Source organism: Pituophis catenifer, unplaced genomic scaffold (assembly GCF_029215685.1).
Source record: "Pituophis catenifer annectens isolate HBS135680 unplaced genomic scaffold, rPitCat1.0.hap2 SCAF_3, whole genome shotgun sequence".
Classification (NCBI taxonomy): Eukaryota; Metazoa; Chordata; class Lepidosauria; order Squamata; family Colubridae; genus Pituophis; species Pituophis catenifer.
The window spans coordinates 122850101-122870665 of NW_027256883.1; the positions used below are offsets into that span (position 1 = coordinate 122850101).

General features: G+C 35.4%; 1 protein-coding gene across 1 annotated transcript in view; it reads right to left on the reverse strand.

Moving 5' to 3' along the window:
* Nucleotides 1–6907: 6907 nt before the first annotated feature.
* The window catches only part of DENND1B (DENN domain containing 1B), a 207076-nt gene continuing 193418 nt past the window's right edge, over nucleotides 6908–20565 (reverse strand). Inside the window, exons 20-23 of the mRNA XM_070939310.1 lie at nucleotides 16116–16204; nucleotides 13870–14086; nucleotides 9293–9828; nucleotides 6908–6935 (exon numbers count right to left, since the gene is read on the reverse strand). Coding sequence (XP_070795411.1) covers nucleotides 6908–6935; nucleotides 9293–9828; nucleotides 13870–14086; nucleotides 16116–16204 — 870 coding nt within the window. The remainder of the gene's footprint in view (nucleotides 6936–9292; nucleotides 9829–13869; nucleotides 14087–16115; nucleotides 16205–20565) is intronic.

Sequence of the window (20565 nt, forward strand, 5' to 3'; positions counted from 1 at the left end):
AGGCTGATGTTTGCCTTATATCTGCATCAAAGGGAACTTTTTGGAAGATATTGGATATGTTGAATTTCTCCTTTTTTTCGAAACTTGTTTAGCAGTAAAAAAAAAAAATCTGTCCCTTTTTGTGATTGGCTACACTATTCTTCATTTTCTTTTTGCAACATTTTTATTTCTCTATATATAACTGGTGCAACCAATACTGATTTCATGAATAATACAATTCTAGTCCCTTTTCAAATAGTTCTATATTGGTAGAAGAGAAGTAGAAACACATTCTGGGGCAAATCACCCTGGATTTTGTTGCTTTGCAATATTGGTTTGCAATATTCATAACATAATTTTAAAAAGGATTTCTGCAACTCTGAAATTTTGTTTTTTAAATAATAAACCAGGCGCTGAACGATCTGCTCTGTTCAGATGAATTTTTTCTGTATTCTCTTCTTCAAGACAAATGGTCATAAATATATAATTGTGTTGCATTAATGAAATTATGTACACAGTGTAACGTAAATAAAGTACGCTCTTGAACCACAACTATTGCAATACAGAGAATGTGGTATGTAACACTAAATTCATCACAGTGCTTATCTGCTACTTGCAATCAGGACTAGATTACACAGTGCTTCAATTAACTCAAGTAAGTCAATTCAAAGTAGTTCTCGATCAACGTTTAGCCATGGGAAGAAAATATACAAGAAATATACAAAAGTTAACCAAATAAACAATCCAAATGTAAGGGCAACATGTATTGAAACAAGCAATCATTTATCACAACCAGAGATGTCATACCATGGATCATAAAAATTATACATATTGACCATTCATTGCCATCTGGTATCAATTGTAAGAAGCAGCTATTTATTTGCATGGTGAAGAAACAGTGGGACAGACAGGATCAGCAATTACAAGTAAATTAACAGAAATCTCACTCTGTTGTGTATTTATAATATAATGTGGGCAATACAGGTATTACTAGCTGTAAGTGTCTGAGGTCTACTAAATAACTGGCAAAATTTTAGATTTGTATTATAACACAATAACAGGATGTCCCTATTCAATTTCAGTTGACTAAAAGCTATTTGCCCACTGACAATGTACTGTACGTCTTTTAACTATACAACTGTAATGAGATGCTACACACAATTTAACACAATTTTGAAACAAAAACTAGAAATATACTAGGGTGAAAAGCAATCTCAAAGACCTACTGAGAAAGCAACAGGTGCTTCAAAACATACATGCACACACACAAATATAAGGAAAAATATTGCACAAAATTCAACACTTCTTTAATCCAACACTTTCCCACATCCTAGTTGATGCTTTACTTACATCTGAGATGGGATGAAGGCAGAGCTAAGAGAAGCCATTTAAAAAGTGTTTCAGTTTGAAAGTTTAATTAACTTCTCTCTCTTCTCCCCTCCCATTAATACTGATTCTATATTCATGCCTTGCTACATATGGTGCAGTTAATAGCAGGACCCATATTTTTACTAAGCCTGCCCCAATGTCAGTAAGTAGCAAATATTTAACATTAAAATAATGTTTTTCCTGAAACATTATTTCAGATCCTTGAGAAAAACAAACTATTTGGATATTCTGAATTCCTATTGCTCAGTATTTATGGAGATTCTCAGTTATCCAGGTCATGGTTGTCCCAAAAGTGCTTTTTCAAAAGTCAACTGTACTTTGTTTTTCCCAAAACAAAGTCCAGTTACCTTTTGAAAAAGAACTTTTGGGTCTATTGCTCAGAAATTTTGTGATACTGGACATAAATGAGGCGCTTAAGCACATTTACTTAGTTGGATCCCTTACACAGAAGCAACACCGCTATAAGATAAAAGGATGAGAGAATATCAGTGGCCGACACAGAGTGCAGTTAAGTATGGTTGGATGGCACCAGACTCTTGGGAACACAATCCAGCAAGATGATGTCTTGCATGAAGCTACTTGAAATAAGTGTGGAAGAGGGAATAATTATGTAATTTATCTCTTATTCCCAGATTGAAAGAGTTATGAGACCTTGGGCAGAAGGAAGCACCACTGGAATTTACTTTCACAGGCAACCAAATTTTAAGTTCATGTAAGACATGAAAACTTCAGCTTTTGTTTGCTTGAAGAGGAAAAGAAATGGCTCCTATTAACACCAAATTATCTTAAAATGAAGAGGAAAAAGTGCTAAAACAAGAAATCTAAGATTGTTGGGGGAGAAACCGGAAGCATCGCGGCAAAGCTGGCTGGAAAATAGCGGGCTCCGATGAGCTCCGCAAAAATCCAGCCGGACAAACTGCTGTCAAGGGAGTCTTTGGACCAGAACCGTCCTGTAGGGACAGTGAAGAAGGAGAGGTGCCTCGGATGACCAAGAGGAACAGGCAAGTTCCTAGAAAGGTCGGAGGCGGCTCTTCGAACTAGTGGCGGGGGTGGCGGCCATTTAAAAATGACCACTCTGAAGCTGGGGCAACCAGAATAAGATTTATGTGCAGGAACGGTGTTTGAAAGGAGTGCTGGCCAACTCACAGGTAAAAAAAGGAAATTTAAAAAAAAACTTTAAAGGTGTCCCGGAGAGGAAATGAGTGGCTAATTGGGAATTTTAATGGAGGAAGAAGAACAAAGAGGAGGTTAAAGTACCTCCTCCTTGAGGAGCCCAAGAAAGAAAACTTTATAACTGGATTTAAAATTGGATTTGGAGAAATTAAAACTAATACAAGAAAAAGAAACCGGAAGGAAAGTACTTTTTATGAAGATTTGAAATATTTTTGACAGTTTTGACACTTAAAGGAAGACAAAAAGGAAGTTAAAATACTAAAGCCCAAGAAATTTTATAACGACTTAAAACTGATCTTGGAGAAACTAAAAATAATAAAAGGAAAAGAAATCCGAGGGAAAGTATTTTCTATGTGGATTTAAAATACTTTTGTAAGCTTGATACTTTTTTGTTCTGAGAACATTGTGGATTGGAGAGAGACATCTGCTAGTGGAAATAAAGCATTACAAGACTGGAATGAACATTGAAGAAAATAATAGCAGTGACTTTGACTACTAAAAGAAACTATGAGAACTTTTAAGGAGTATTTGTTTTTTTTTTTTAATTGCTTGGACTCAACTTTCAACAGAGGTGGAAAATAACAAAGCTTTAAATTGGAGTGGATTGGACAAACATTTAAACTGGATTATCTGGAAATAAAAAAGAGACTATATGGACTTTAAAATCTTAATTAAATATAAGATAAATATTAACAATTTTTTAAATTGACAATATGGAGTCTTGGATGTGTGAGGAATTAATTGAGATGTTTAAAAACATGCGTGAATTATTAAAGGGCAACAAAAAGTCAGAAATTTGGCTAGAACACACAAAACAGGAAAAAGAGAATATAAATGAGAAGCAAGAAAATAATACTGAAGGAAAAGGAATTGAATGTAAAAAGTTAGATGTTTACACTGGGATTTACAGTGGCAAAAAAAGAGAGGACAGGGGGAAATATCCCCCAAAAAAGGATCAATCAAAGGAAAGAGAAGGAAATGGAAAAAAATTAGAAAAAAGCTTGGGGAGAATTATGCAAGTAATAGACCCAAAAGTTAGAAAAAGGATTCAGGAGAAAAGATAAAATAAATATAAAGGAAAAGAAAAAGTTAAGAGAATGGGATGAAAGGAACAAATTATTAAGAAGTGGAATTTTGTAGAGACCAAGAGAAAATGGTTAAAAGGGGAAGAATAGTGGAAAAGGAGGAAGGGAAATAAGGTATATATTAGTAGATCTAAGGGAACTGTATTAATATTATTAATTGTGAATGTAAGAAGCTAATATGATGATATAAATTGTTTATTGTAAAACAGAACAGGAGATGAAATATGAAGTGGCAATTTGGTTCAATTATGAAAATAATTGAAATCAAGACACAAAATTGAAATGATAACAAGTGCAATGGAGATTTTGAAAAAAACATATTGTAAATGATGAAATAAAATAATTAATTGATGCTACAGTAAGAAATCAGGAATTAAGGGTGGATAGTGATATTGCTTATTATGTACTAAGAAGAGATTAAGATAAAATGTGGAAGGTTAATTAAGTTAAAGGATTTCAATGTAAGAATTGAATATGATGAAGCACATTGTTTATAGACAAAAAGTGTGATGGGAATTCTTAAAAATATATTTTATAAGTGGAGAAATAAGATAATTGATGTTATGCTAAGAAACTAGGAATTGAAGGGCAGATGGTGATATTGTTTATATATTATGTATTAAGAAGAGATTAGAAGTAGGGAAAAAGAATATTACGGCTAAAACTGAAATATGTAAATTGTATTAGGAAAAAACAAAAAGGAAGATTGGAATAGACTATAAAAATCAATATATAACTATGTTACAAGATGTACAAGACCCGGTCAATACTCTGTTCATAAAATATGTATGTAAAAGAAAAATTTAATAAAACTTTTTTAAAAAAAGAAATCTAAGATTGTTTACTTTCCTGCAGGTGTGAGTTTAAGGAGCTTGGCAGTGATGTGTTCCTTTGAATTCAGAACAGGATTTATTGTTGTCTAGGAAGTGAGAGCTTTCAAATTGTTAACTTTTTTCTTTGGACAAAGTGAACAGTACACCTATCAAAGCCAACCAATGTCTTGTTTGTGAATTAAAGCCTGATCTAGTTTTCCTCAAGGCTGTGTCCTCCAGACATAAGGGAATACAACTCTGACCATCCCCAGCCATCATGGGGCAGTTGTCTGGATGTATGCTGTAGTCCTTACATTTCCTATAGTAACAAATTAGGAAGACGGTCACACTTCTTATTCCTTTTTCTCCTTGAATTATACCCAGGATTGGCAGCAAGGTACCCTGAATTGGTGCCTACAAAACCCCAACATTAAAAAAAAATGGTAACATCTTCACAGAGAAGAATGTGTAGGGATAACAATGCTGAACCCATATGAGGTTTGGCAATTTTGTAAAGTTTGACTTTTTTTAAAAGGTTTTTTAAAAAAGGTTTTTATGCCTCTTATTGAAAAGGCTGACTTCAAAATTACATTCTATCACAGCACAAAAGTTTCATGTTAACAGTGGCATCTACACTGTTGCTATATTGAAGCAAAGATACGTAAGAAAAAGCTCCTAATGACATAAATACTTTTCTAATTCTTTAGCTAAGTAGGAGCCTGGACTCACTTATGAAATGAATACTAATATTAGGAAGAGATTACAGAAACGGACACATACTTCTCACCCAACTGGCAACTAACATTACTATTTTTCATTCCCTGCTCAATACAGCCTACAAGATATACTAGTAAACTATGGGCAGGATGAATAAAAGGGGATATTTGTTTTGTTTTATATAATTTATCTAATGAAACCTAAGTATAATGATTTAAGCACTGCTAAAACAATGTTAACAGATCTTTTGACGGATTTATCTAGTCTAGCTATGAAAATTAAAATTTTCAAAGGTGCTCATCAGTGCAAGCCGTCTATTCAATCAATTGGAAAATCACTGTTGACATCTTTGAGAGCAAAGTTAGCCAGTACTGACAGTTTTTGATAAACTAACTCACAGCAATCAAAAAGTAGTAATATCACTTTTTGAAATGCTAGGGAAATATTTAAAAAGTCAGTTTGGAAAAAAAAACAACGACTGCCTTTTTCACTATTCTACTATTCATCAAAGTGGGTCTCATTACAACACATTACTCCATGTAATTCTCTATGCATAGAGGTACCTGAAAAAATATCTTTCTAGTTTAAGCAATTTTAATTTCTGCAATGTAGCAAAAGTCAATCAGGGCATAGGATGGTTATCTAAGGGTTTGGAAAGTGATAGCAAAGCAATCTCTTATCCATTAGATGCATAACCAACTCTGAACTAAAGTAGTTGATTTTTCAAAATAATCTTTTCCATTCTTGGAAAGACATTAGTTAAGGAAAGCTGTTGGTGCAATTATTCTATATGCTGCCTGGGCCTTTTGATTTGGGAATAGGATAAAGGTTTAAACAGATTTCCCTTTTGCATATCTGATAAAATCCATGGTGGGTATAAAGCAACTAAAAGTGATTTTATATCATCTATTAAAAATAAATTTGAATAGCCAGCTAATCACCTGACTGAACAATGCATTATTTGTTCTAAATATGAATAAGCTATCTATTGCCCTCCAGATGTTATGAACTATCTCTCCTTTGACTTTCCCACTAGCCATGCCGGCTGATCTGATGGGAGCTGAAGTCCCAGAAAACACTAGGCTGTCTATTTGCATTCTAGACAGACAAATGGTACTGAATAAATAAGCTAAATTTCAGTAAAATAATCCAATATTTTATAGAAAAATCACAAGATCAATAGACATAATTGCTGGGATTCCTGAGAAATATTTTTTAAAATATTTTTTTAAAAAACTCACCATATTAAAAACAGTAATTTAAATTTCCCCAAAACAGAGAATACAAAATAGGTAAAACGATATATGGGAACTGTAATATTTCTGTCACTATAGAAATATTATTTATGTGGCCTATACAGAGAATTTTTAGACAATAATTGGTGGCAAACAGAGTAATTGCTAGCTGAAAGTTTACTCTGATCCTTTGGAAATACTTTGTCCTTTTGTTAATAATAAAAAGAGTTGGCAAGTATCGCAGCACACATTTTTAAGGCACAATTGTTACCCTTGGAACAAATGACAACTATAATAAAATCTGGCATAGGAGTAAGTTTAAGAACCAAAGAAAGTTATATTTCAAAAGTTCATCAAGAAGACTCATCAATACATACTTTACCATGAGAGAATTCCATATAGATGGAATCCCAAATCACATTCACTAACCATGAAAGTCACTGAAAACCTGTGAACTTTACTAGATAAAGCTTTTTCGCACTCTCCCCCATCTCCACATAACCTTGTTGTGTAAGATTCATAGAGATATCCATGCAGGATTTAACCTTTTTAAAAAAAGAAGAAGCACTTTATAATTGCTGTGGAAAGTTTGCATATGCATAGTTTTTCTTCTTTTTGAAAATGAAACTTGTATATGAGACAGTGAAACATGTTTAGGATAAACCTTTATACTTGGAGAACGAATTAATGATACAATACAATAGAGAAAGAACCTTGCATTCTATAAAATAGGTGCTGGGGGGAAAAGAATTGTTTCTATATTCAATTGATCTTTCTATAGCAGGGGTCCCCAAATCCCAGGAGGCAGCCCACATACAGCTCCACTTGTGCAAGTGGTGGGCTCATGCATGTGCACGAAGTTCCATTTGCATGAGCTGTGGGCATGTGTGCGAAGCTCCATTTGTGTGAGCGGCGGGCGCACACACACACACACACACACACACACACACACACACACACACACACACCACTTGCACAAATGGAGCTGTGTGTACTTGCAGGCGCGCCTGCCCCTCACACAGAACCATTTCCTCTCTCCTACTGCTGGACCACCAAACTGGAAAGGTTGGGGACTACTATTCTATAGGACCTAAAAGTCTGTCAGCTGTTTTATACATATATCTAGAAATCACTTCTGACCATTTCCAAAATATTTGATCTAGTGACAAATCTGAAGGAGCTTCTAAACATTGATATATGTATACCAGATAATTGATTTTTGAATAAATTCTTTAGAAGACAATTTTAAAAAGCTGTCAGTGATTGGTAGGGAGATTGTAATAGATGGATTTCATCCTCTTCACAAATTAAACCTAAATGCTAGAAATTGTGGTGGTTCTTTGACTCATTTGCCTATAACCAAAAAGGATTTGCACCATGAGTCTAATGTATTTCTCTTTTTACTGCAACTGTTCCTGTGTTGTTTAAAAAACTAAAAGTATAGAATTTGGTTAGGCAGCACACTTAACAACAATCCAATGACTTTACAAACATGTTAAAAGTTATCTGTAAAGAGGCATGATCTCCAGAAGAACAGATTATTTCCAATTACAAATATTACATCTTTCAAAGGTTCATTCCATTAAAATTCCAACTGTGATCAAAATATGTATTTCAAGAAAACCAAAATGTAAAATATAATAATAAGTTCTGAAAGCAGTTGTAAACTTTTTGCTGCATTTCATAATTTCAATATATATTTATATATATACAGTACCATTTTTCAGAGTCTGGAAGACAGGGGCATTGTCTGCTAAAAATTAAAAACAACATATTTTATAATAAATCCAAAGAAATCATTAACAACTGGGGTTAATAAGTGGTACAAGCACATATTAGAATTCTCATTTTACTGATAGGTAGTGCTCGGTAATGTCAGCACATTTAACAAAGTTCTCACAAGTTTACTAAAATCACTGCATAAACAATATTACACTGGTGATCATCTGTAAATTTAAGAGTTCCGTTGTTTGGTAAATGGTCTGCATTTCTTTTCACTCAAGCACATTTGCAGCTACGAAATAATGATGGCTCCCCCCCCCCCATATTTACAGTTCAGCCTTTAAGGTATTTAAATCTGCCCTTCTCAGTTTAAGGCCTTCAGATCACATATTAAGTTCCAGAATAGTCATGCTACATTTCTTGGTTTCTGTTATAGAAGGATAAATGTGTCTGTCTGATACATTTCTTTTTGCATATAGGGAAAGGAAATGATTAAAAACTGTTTCATGACACAGACCAGCTGTGGCTTAAATGTGAAATCAAGCTAGTACCATGAATCTAGAATGCTTTAGTTAAGATGGCATGTTATCTGAACTCAGTATTGCATATACTGACTGGCAGTGACTTTCAGGTTTTTATACATGGCAGCTGAAAATACAACTGGAAATGTCCAGGATGAAGCTGTAACTGACTGCATGCTAAACATGTTTGTAAACACATTTTCTTTTTAGATTTTTTTTTATCCCGCCTTTATAAATAACTCAATAACATACCTAATACTCCTTCCTCCTCTTATTGCCCCACAATAACAACCTTGCGAGGTGGGTTGGGCTGAGAAAGAAAATGACTGGTCCAAAGTCCCCCAGCTGGCTTTCATGGCTAAGGTGGGACTAGTACTTAGTTTCCTGGTTTCTAGTCTGGTGCCTTAACCATTAGACCAAACTGGTTCTCTTATACAGCCCCATCCCAAATGCAAGTTTATATTGTGAATCGAAATGGAGCAAATATATTCAAAGGAGATAGGCTCAAAATAAAAGGATAAAAACACAAAAATAAGGCCAACTAAAACTAAAGATTAAAAAACCTGAAGATCTCTTATTTCCTTTTTATGGTATCCTGAGTTGTTTTCCTTTAGTCATTTACCACGCATGTAACCTCTCAATAAATAAATATTCCTTACGTTTTATTCCCACTGCTGTTGGAAAACCTGTCCCCTGAAATGTTTAAACCTTGATTGAAAGCAGAAGTCAGTTTACATAATGACACAACTTCTTGAAGAAGCCCACCTTCTTCAAGAATTTCATTTCCATCTTGGGTTTCCCTCTCCCATGGAACGAGGAAAGATGGATTTGGACTCAAGTTTGGTGACTTCTCATCTGCAGAGGTCCTGCTTAGTGTTTCATTCCACTTACTCTTCAGTTGCAAAGTTTGCAGAGAATGTTCCTGCATAGTTTCTTGGGGTGAATCTGGAGATCTTGGATAATTATTAGGCGAAGTCAAGTCATCAGCACTGGAGGTAAGGTTAGGTTTTTCTTTATTTAGCACAAAAACAGATTCTCTATAACTGCTAGAAGGAACATGTTTCCTGGGTGATTGAGGAAGCTTCCTTTCTGTGAGGATGTTGTTATCTTGTCGCTGATTCGAAGTAGCCAGATCAGATGTCCAACCACTACAGAGTAGGGCAAGATTGCTCTCACTTGGAGTGTTGGATTTATTCTGAAATAAAAAAGAGAATGTGCAGTCTATCAGAATTCTTTCCCTTGGTAACTCTAAATAACAACTTCATTATATTTTTAATCGGAAAAAAAGAGCATACAAAAATTACACTAAATTTTAAAACATCTTAATTAACCTGCCTATTTTTATTCAATTGAATGAATCAAGAATAAATTATGTAACATTTCTTTCCTTTCAGAACAATCTTCCAAATTTTGATTCCTTCTTCTAGCCCCACAAAAATTTTAAATTTGAGTTAATTCAGTTTCAGGATGTAAAGATGTTCTAGGTGATAAAGAAACTGAAATGAAGACAACTCTTAATGTTGTAAAATTTAGAGGTTCTCTTTATCCTTAATCACAGTATTTTGATCCGATTAGATCTTAGAGATCACAGCAGAAAGAAAGCTACTCAAGCAGGAACAAAAGATCAGCTTATTGACAAGATGATTTTGGAAAAGTTTAAGAGAAGGAAGACCAATCTGAATATAGCTTGGATAGATTACAAGAAGGCATTCAACTCCTTGCCGCATGATTGGAGGGAAATGGAAGGTACAGAAATGTGAAAGTTTGACAGACAGAAAGACATGCCTAGAAATAACAGGAGTCATTAGAACATCAGAAACATTGTGCAAAGATCAATGGCACAATGGAAGAGACAATTGCTGTTCAATGGTGATAGACTGGGAGAGGTTAATATCATGAAAGGAATCTTTCAAGGAGACTCATTAACATCACTACTGTTTGTCATTGATTGCTTTGTCAACAATACTGAACAAGTCAGGCCACGGTTATCAAACATGAAAAACATCTGCCAGACTATCCTATCTCCTTTACGCAAACAATCTGAAGCTGAATGGAAAAACACCATCTGAAACAGAATCATTGCTCAACTTTGTCCGAATATACAGCCAAGAGACTGTGATGAGTGTGAACTGTTGTGGCCCCGCCCTCTGAGCCTGTCCCATCGGAGGAAGAAAGCTCCGAGCATGAGGAAGAGGAGTCAGCCAGGCCTCCCTCTCCAGGCCCCTCCCCTCTGGCATTGTCTCAGGTGCCGGCAGAGGGAGAGGAGATCAGTAGGGAGACAGGTGGCTCGGATCAGAGTGATGAAGAAACATCATTCCTGGAAGCACGCCTCCGAAGGCGTGATAAACGATTGCAGCAGCTTAGGAGGCGTGCTAGGGATTAGAACTGAGTCACTGGACCACACCCCAGAGACTATATAATAGAGGGTGGTGGTCAGGGATCCTTGTGACGAACAAAGCAAACCTTGAATAGTCACTAAAGCCTCATCTGGAATTGCTGAGAGAAAGATTTCTTGTCGGACATTTGGACTCTTGAGTATTTATCTTTCTGTTTTACTGTGAAAATAAAGGCACTGAACCAAGCAATTGTGGCATCCTTACCATCAACAGGGAAAAAACTGTGAAAACCGAATGAATCAATATGCCCTATGGAAATAACATCAAGAGTGGATGAATATCAGTATAAATACCTGGGAATCCCTCAAGATGAAAAGATCAAGAACACTGAAGTCAAGAAGATGATTAGTAGTGAATACATTAGAAGAGTGATGAAGAACTTAAAAGTCTAAGCTCAGTGGTGAAAATACCATCAAGGATATTAATATCTGGACAATGCCAATTATTAGATATGCAGCTGGAACAATGTGTCAGTTTGAAGCAAGTTGGGCAGCAAACAAAATCAATCAATCAATCAATAAATCAGAAAAGCAGTGACAATGAATCATAGCCCTTCAATTATGCAATGATGTTGACACTGTATTTACAAAGGAGCATATACGGATATGGAATGTTGCAAGTACACCAGACATTTGAAGAAGAAGAAAGAACACTGGAAGAATATCTGAAGGACAGTAAAGAAACACTGAAGCTAGTATACCATGAAGACTTACTGAATACCAAAGAAACTAAACTGGCCTATAAGAAAGACCAAATAAAGAAAAGAGAAATGGGAAGGCAAAGTATTACATGGTCAGTATCTAAAAATACTAACAGGCAAAACAGATAATAACATCTGCAAATGGCTAAAAAAAAATGAGTGTTAAAGAAATAGACAGAGGGGCTAATTCTGGCAGCACAAGACCAAGTCTTAAGAACAAATGCATACAAAACCAGAATTAGAAAACAGCATCAGAAAGCAAATGCCGCCTCTGCAAAGAAGCTGAAGAAACAGTGAACCGCCCAGTAAGCTGCTGCAAGAAGATCGTGCAGACTGACTATTAACAACAGCATGACAAAATAGCAGTATTGGTGTATTGGAACATCTGCAAGAAATACCACTTGTTTGCAAGCAAGAACTGGTGGGATCACCAAACAAAGAAAAATGAGAAGTTAAAGTGCTCTGGAACTTTAGAATTCAAACAAGCAAGCATCTGCCACACAACACCCCACACATAAGAATTATCATTAAGAAAGAAAGGGAAAAAAAAGTCTGGATAGTGGACATTGCAATAACTGGAGATAGCAGACTAGAAGTAAAAGAACAGGGGTGGGGGGATCCCAATGTATAAAGACCTGCTAATAGAAGTAGCATGACTATGACAATAGAAAGCAAAGATAATACTAATAGTAATAGACACCTTGTGTGCAATCCCAAAATATAAGGAGTACCATTTGAACACTATCAACTTCAACAAAATCACCATCAGTCAATTGCAAAAGACCTGAAAAAGCTCTTCTTGGATGAGTAACGTCTTCAAAAAAAAAAAACCCAAACCCCAGAAAGTCCAGCTGTCTCTTGAAAAAGCACCTTTGGGACAACTATGACGTGGATGACTGAGAATCTCCATAGACAGATAAACAGCATTTACAGTGTATAAATAGAACCATCCCTCCCCATAAGTCAATGCTATTGAGAAACTTAGAAAACAGTAATTCTGTAGGCACAGATATAGTAAATAAATAATTACACTAGTTTGGACTTGGTTTGCTTTTGGAATGTGCTGTTTAACAGAAAAGTGAAACCTGACAAATGGATGAAGGCCATCATTGCTTCCAGATACAAAGGGAAAGATACCATAATGAATTCTGATTGAAACAAGGATAAGGAACACATTTTGGAAAGTGCAGTGTGTTTTAGCTTGACAAGGAAAATGTAGACCTAATTTCTGTTCTTTAGCAGATAATCATAAATGTCTGTTAAATAAACTTGGATTAGGATTTTTGCTATGGAATATGAAGTTGAAAGTTGGTTGCTAAATGTGATCAGAGGGACAGATAATGGAAGTAAAACATTGATGAGAATAAATGGAATCCTTAGCAAATGGTTAACAATTTAGCAGAGTAAAACAGAAATGTGTCATGCCCACCTCAGTTTTTAAATATTATGCATTACTATATGAGGGATCCTTGTCATAAACACAGAAGGGTGCTAGTTGAGGTTATGTGTGCATCTGTAATATGTATATACAATGTATACTTGTACATTGTAAACAATTCTGTGTTAGCTGAGAAATAATTTTTTTTGCAGCAACTATTAGAATGGATTGCATGATATAACAAGGAATATAGATCTGAAAATCTGTGCATGAAATTAGTTACATTTGACAGGAAAAATGGAATGAATGATTACAAATTATACATGATTTAATGGATGGAGGAATAAATTATTTTATTGCTGTCTTGGACTATATCAAAACAAAGTACTAAAATTACTTACAATAATTGACATTTACTTAACTATTTGTAAGCAGAGCTTACATAAAATGTAACTCTTGTAATGTTTAAAGGAATAAAATTATATTTATCAGCTAATAATTTGTGCAAATAAATCTTATTAGAATGACCCAGGAATTTAGATTTAAAAAGATGATCAGCTAATTTATACTACCCAGCTTTACTTGAAGATTTTATATATATAGTTTAAATTTTTGACCTGTTGATCAACAACTCTAAGTGGCTTATAAAGAGTTAGAGAGCAAAGAGGGTCAAAAAAATCAGAAGGATATATCAGCCATAAAAGCTAACGCTACATAGAAGTTATTTCAGATTTAAGACAGAGACAAGATAAAGCAACTAACCTTTGACTTATAGTCAATGTCATCCATTGATCGAAAAAAGTCCAAGCTTTTTGCCCCCGAGAGCTTCCCTTGATCGGAACTATGTGTACTCAGTGTATCCAAAATCTCTCCCAGCAGGTCCATTTCTCCATGAGGAACAGACGTTTTGGCTAATTCCCCAGAGTCATCACTGTCATACAAATAGTAAGATGTTTCCTCACTGTCTTCCGATGACAATCTAAAGAAAAATATAAAGTCTTTTCACTACCGTGGTATTTTATGACCATGACAATGAATCTAAATGTTCGTGAAGCTTTAGCTGACAGTTATTACAAAGATCTATTTTGGCAAAATAAGTCTCATAGCGCTTACATTTGTTATGAAAAAAAAAAACCCATAATTATTTAGCTTTGTGGCTTTGGCCAGCAGCAGTGAGAAATAGCCACTTGTGAAATTCTCTTTTCCAGTAACCTAGGAGGAGGGGGGGGGGGAGATAAATTATGACCATTTTTGTCTTCAGGTTGGGATGGAAAACAAGGAAATGCTGCAGGGAGATTTTTTTTTAGAAAAATGCATACAGTACCTGTAATGCATTGTGACAACGCCTTAGTGTATAGGCTTTTTGTGTGTGAAAATCTCACTTTGGAAAACACAGATCAAGAATGAGCTCTTTCAAAAGCTTGCATTTGCAAGTTCTGTTTGACGGGATTTTCAAATCCATGTGGATGGGATTTATTTCATTATGATCTATCTTTCATTATTATTTCCTAAGCTTTTGATAGCTGAAATGTACTTTGTTCAGAATTTAAGAACCGAAAGCCTAGTACATTATTATTGAATATAGTTTTAATTTTAATAGGTTGCCCAGACTTGAAAGGTATGTGGCCTTTGTTTCTTTTTGAACTGCTGCTGTTAATTTATAATTTATCATTTGAAAAAAGCCAAGCAGTAGCCTTGCAGAGGCACCATTTTCTAAGGATTGGGAACTGCTACAGAATATTGCCTTGAGAGCAATATTCTGACTTCATTGAGTCAATATTCAGGTGTAAAAATATATTGCTGTATGTTTCAATCTGGGTGCCCTTTCACATGTGTGGACTTCACTTCCCAAAGCAGTAAGACCACTAACTGACAAGCTGGATTTAAAATCTACACATCTGGAGAGAGCCAAACTGATTAAGGCTGGTATATAGGATTGCATCTAAGTATACTTGGTGCAGACATGCAGGAACAGCAGAAATACCACTAATCAGGAAATCATATACAGATGCAATGGAAAGCCTTTTTTCAGTATATTGTTGCATTCAGAGATAGATAGATAGATATATCCCTGAATGCAACAATATACATACACACACACACACACACACACACACACACAAAATTATAGCAGGTTTTTCTCCCCAAAATATGCTCTTGGATACAGGTTTTGAATTGCTGGTTGACAGAGTGCCTGTACATTATTTTTTCCTATATACATCATATCGTTCCACTTTTATCTTTCAGTCCATCATTTACTTTCTATACTTTCTATCCCAGCTGCAAGTTAATCAATACTTTCAATACAGGAGGTCCTTGACTTAAAACCATTCATTTAGTGGCTGAACAAAATTACAATGGTACTGAAAAAAGTGACTTCTAAACAGCCGTCACACAATCATCACAACATTTCCATGGTCATATGATCAAAATTTGGGTGTTTAGCAATCAGAATGCATTTATGGTGGTTGCGGTATTCCAAAGTCATGTAATCACCGGTTGCTACCTTCCTAGCCAGCTTGGGGCAAGCAAAGTCAATGGAGGAAGCTGGGTTTGCTTAACAACCCCATGATTTACTTAACAACTGTGGTAATTTGCTTAACAATCCTGGCAAAAAGGTCATAAAATTAGGCACAACTCACTTAACAACCATCTTGCTTAACAATGGAAATGTTGCTCCCAATTGTGGTTGTAAGTAAAGGACCACCTATACTTTTATTTTTTTTCTTCCTTTTCACAACAAGCAGTATCACTACTAAGTCTGTTTTTCCCTTTTGGTTATTTGTTCTGTTTTCTCCATAATTTAAGGTACTGCTCAGGATTCTTCTTTCTACCTTGCCTCTGAGCGGCACTCAACAGTAATCGAAGGTTTTCCCTCAACTGTGCAATATTTGCTTTGTTGGTTCTTTAGAGTTCTCCCTAAAATTCTCAACTGGTTTTACCAATTGGTCCTGGATGTATAATTCTGTCAATAAACCGTAGCTCAAATCACACCCAAATTAACTTACTTGCTTCCTGGGTCTAGTTCATCATCAGCATCTTCATCCAAGGCAGAGTCATTATTATGCATATTGGTCGGAAAATGCCCAAAGCGTGCCTGAGAAGGGAAACATTCATTTTAGTTGTGGAGAGGTTGGAATTCATGGTCAATCTTCACACAGCCTGCCAAGATCCTGACTGTACTCTTCCCAAGCAAGACTGACCAGTAATTCAAATCAATTGACAGAGGCTGTTAACCATATGCATCCAGCAGATTTACTACCAAGATTAGATTCATTCACATGACAACACTTCCGACTATGAAAAAGAGCACACAAAATATATTCAAAATTCCATATTAAAAGATATGTAGATATGCAGTGTCAGAAAATGAAAGGCTATTGAACATGATGTACACTGTGATCAATGACTGCAGGTAGGCATGTAACACTCTAGTTGAACTTTCCTAAATTGGAATTATACCCACATCATTTCCTCCCAATGCACTCCATCCCTAAGGGATAAAAATTCTTATCTTGGAAAAGTGATGGGAGGGAGGGAGGGAGGGAGGGAGGGAGGGAGGGAGGGAGGAAGGAAGGAAGGAAGGAAGGAAGGAAGGAAGGAAGGAAGGAAGGAAGGAAGGAAGGAAGGAAGGAAAAGAATGAACCTTTTTTTGGTTAAATATTTAAAATGGCTTCCAAAATATTTAGACAATTAATTGAACTTTCCAAACCAATACTTGTTAACTAAAAGGTGGTTGACTAAAGGTAGTCCTTGACTTACAACTACAATTGAGCCAAAAAATTTCCGTTGCTGAGCAAGACAGTTAAAGGAGCTTTGCCCCATTCTACGATCTCTCATCATAGAACTGTGGTGGCGCAGTGGTTAGAATGCAGTACTGTAGGATACTTCTGCTGCCAGCTGGTTGCCAGCAATTTGGCAGTTCGAATCTCACTAGCTCAAGATTGACTCAGCCTTCCATTCTTCTGAGGTCGGTAAAATGAGGACCCAGATTGTTGGGGAAAATATGCTGACTCTGTAAATTGCTTAGAGAGGGCTGTAAAGCTTTGTGAAGCAGTATATGTCTAAGTGCTATTGCTATTGCTATAGTAGTTATGTGAATCATTGTAGCTGCGAAGTTAGTAAAGTGGTTGTTAAGTGAATGTTGCTTCCACATTGACTTTGCAGGTTGGCGAAAGGTGATCACATGACCACAAGACACTGCAGCTGTCGTAAATACATGCCAATTTCTAAATGTCCAAATTTTGATCACGAGTCCCACCCCCATGTTGCAATGGTCACAAGTGTGAAAAACAGTCACAACTTTTTTGAATGCTGTTGCAACTTCAAAAATGAATGGTTGTAAATCAAAGGACTACCTGTATTCATATCATTTATAAAACATGAAATTTTATAGCAATCACTCACAAGGTACAGTATGTATTTTGACAAGACAATGCACTTTTTAAATTCAAAATCGGTCCAATACTCAAGTATGTATATGTAAACACACACTTTAATGGAACTACCGAGCTCTAAAAAATTTCAATCCTTACTTATTAAAACTATTTTCCTTTTATCCATAACAGTGCTCAGGCTGATATATGCATCATGAATTCTTATTAACTTATTCGGCTCCTGATGATTCTATCTCTTAAATTTACCTAAGATAAAATATGTTGGCAGTATTTCTTAAAAAAAAAACACATCACTGTGATACTGTCTCATGGGATTACTGTTAAATAATGAATTCTGAAAACAATGAATACTTAGTGCATAAATAAGGCAGGGTGGGAAAACACTGATAATTAAATAATCCAGTTCAAGGTGACTAAATTCCATTGGGGTACCATATACTTCTTTTCTTCATTTCTTAAAAAATATCCACAGAAAATTGTGGTGGGCCAATGCTCACTATGCTAATTCATACAGGATAGAAGGTATTTCCAAAGAAAACAACATTTGCAAGAACTTCCCCCATTGTAATTGTAGAGATTGTGGTAGCATCATTCATTCTGTTTTCTTTTATAAACTCTGGTTAGCTGGAATGTTACAATCCAGGTACCATCATCTAGTACAAACCTTTGTTCCTGCAAAGCACCTAGACCCAATAAAAAGGTTCTAGAAAATAAGAGAGATCTGGCTTAAACCCAGTGGGTTTTTTGGAAGAATGTTTGCCTGTTCAGGAAAAAAAAGGCAAAGATAAATTGGATGGGAAAATCTAAGATATGCTAGAAAGAATGTTTCAGAACAGTTCAATCATGTACTTCATGGGAAATACATCTATATTTTTAATATACCCATTTTCCTCTACTACCATTGATGCCATTTTGTGAAGAAAAATACCTATAGTAAGGTCTTAAATGAGCCTCCAATTGAAAAATATTGGGAATTATTCAATTGCTCCATTTCTGCCGTAGTGAGAACCTTCTCTGTAGACTGATTTGGCATTTCAATTGAACGTTTGCAGATCTGTATTTTTATATAAATATTTATTTAGAGGAAACCAAAACATATCAGACAATCGCTGGGAGATTTTCTTTGCTATTCCCAGACATCAGAAATCAATTACAGTTTAGGTAAAACTGTTTAAAAAACCCTTTTAAAACTGATTTGCTTGCTTCCCTTAATGTTGAAAAAAAAAATGCACTTTCTGGGGAGGGTACAGACACACTAAAGACCACTCCAAAACCAAACTAAAACCTGTCAATTTCAGTGACAGACCCATACCCAATCCTTTGAAAGAGCATAAGGCTACAATATACAGGGTGATGGTGGTGATGGTAGTAGAGGGTAGTAGTGATAAAATTGGTGGGGCTTGCATTGTTTATGCAGGAAGTACAGGAATATATTCACCTTTTTTTCTTCCTTCTTGTTACTATGCTAAAACTATTCTATAGCTTACCCTTGTTAGAATATAGATATTTCTTTTATTCAAAATAATAGAAAATTGAGCTGCTAATTTTTGTTCAGCTAAATGGGTGAAAAAAATTATGGGAAGGAGGTAGTTTGATAACAGTATATCTGGAAAAGATATTGGAACAGTGATTGATGTCAAAGAGGATATAATTTAGTAGTATGTCATCGCTAAAATGTAAATGCACATTTTGACTACAGCAACAAAAATATAGTCTTACAAATCACTGAACATAATAAGTCCACTTTATTCCGTGTTGGGCAGACCTCCCTTTGAGTATTGGTCCATACTGTATATGGCAAAGCATTTTAAGAAAGATTCAAATAAACAGGGACAGATTCAGAGAAGTCCTATGAAGTGAGGTTGAAGAAACTGGTAATGTTTATTCTTGAAAAGAGTAGACTTTGGGTCAGGACACAATTGCACTTTTCGTTTATCCAAAATCATATAACATCAGTATGAGGTACAGAGTAATGGATGTAAGTTACAAAAGGGCACATTCTGATTGAAAAACAAATGCTAATGGTAAAAGTAGTAAAACAATATAATCAATTACTCAGGCAATGGATTCACTTCTACTGGATACTTCCTACCAAGAGGCAGACGATCATCTGCATGGAAGTTATAATTTGGATTCTTGCATTCAGCCACACATTGGACTGGATGGCCTAAATTGCACCTTCCAACTTTGCTTCTATGTTTTAACTCAGGTATTCAAGGACCAGCTTACAACTCCTTTGCTTCCTAAATTCCAGTTGCTCCTCAGAATTATTGCTTGTAGGATGAATGAGCAGGTCCCCAGAGCTTCTAAATCATCTTGTAAAGGTATTGCACACTTTCTTCTAATGTCCAGGGTGAAAATTGACCAAGTTTAAAGGAAGAAATTAAAAACACATGGAAACAAACTAAGGTGCTTTTCAGTACTAATGAAAGTGAAAATGAAATCAAAGACAAATGTTCTGGCTAAGCTCAATTTTCAGTATGCTGAGGCCATGGCTGAGATGTGGGCAAGAGAGATGATTTCTGTCACTTATCATCAGTGATATAATAGACAGTATGCAATAGATATCAGTTACAGATAATCTGCACCTCAAATTTTAAAGGTTATTTTCTTATAAAATGATAAGAAATGGAGGAGGGGGAAGATACTCAAAGCTTAATAAATGCCAAAAGGAGAGAAACTGAATGCACACCTGAAAAATTTGTCAGTTATTTATAGTAACGTTTTATTGATGTTCCCTGCTGTTTGCAGATATTCAGCCTTTTAATTTCTGTCTTTACTTCATTTTCAAATGTGTACATTTCTCCCCTGCCAATTTTGGGAAAGAAAGGGGGAGAGCGGAAGAGAAGTGGACTTCTGTTTCCTTGTTGATTAGTATTCTAATAATAACCAGATCTCTTCTCTTTACTTAAGCAAGAATGGAAAATACAGCATTTGCTTCAAGAACTACAAATGTTTTAACAAGGTCTTCATTTCCTTGATGCTTGGCAAATGGATGCCACAAATTGATTTTTCCACTATAAATAGGTAACTATTGCCATGTTATTACAATTATCACATT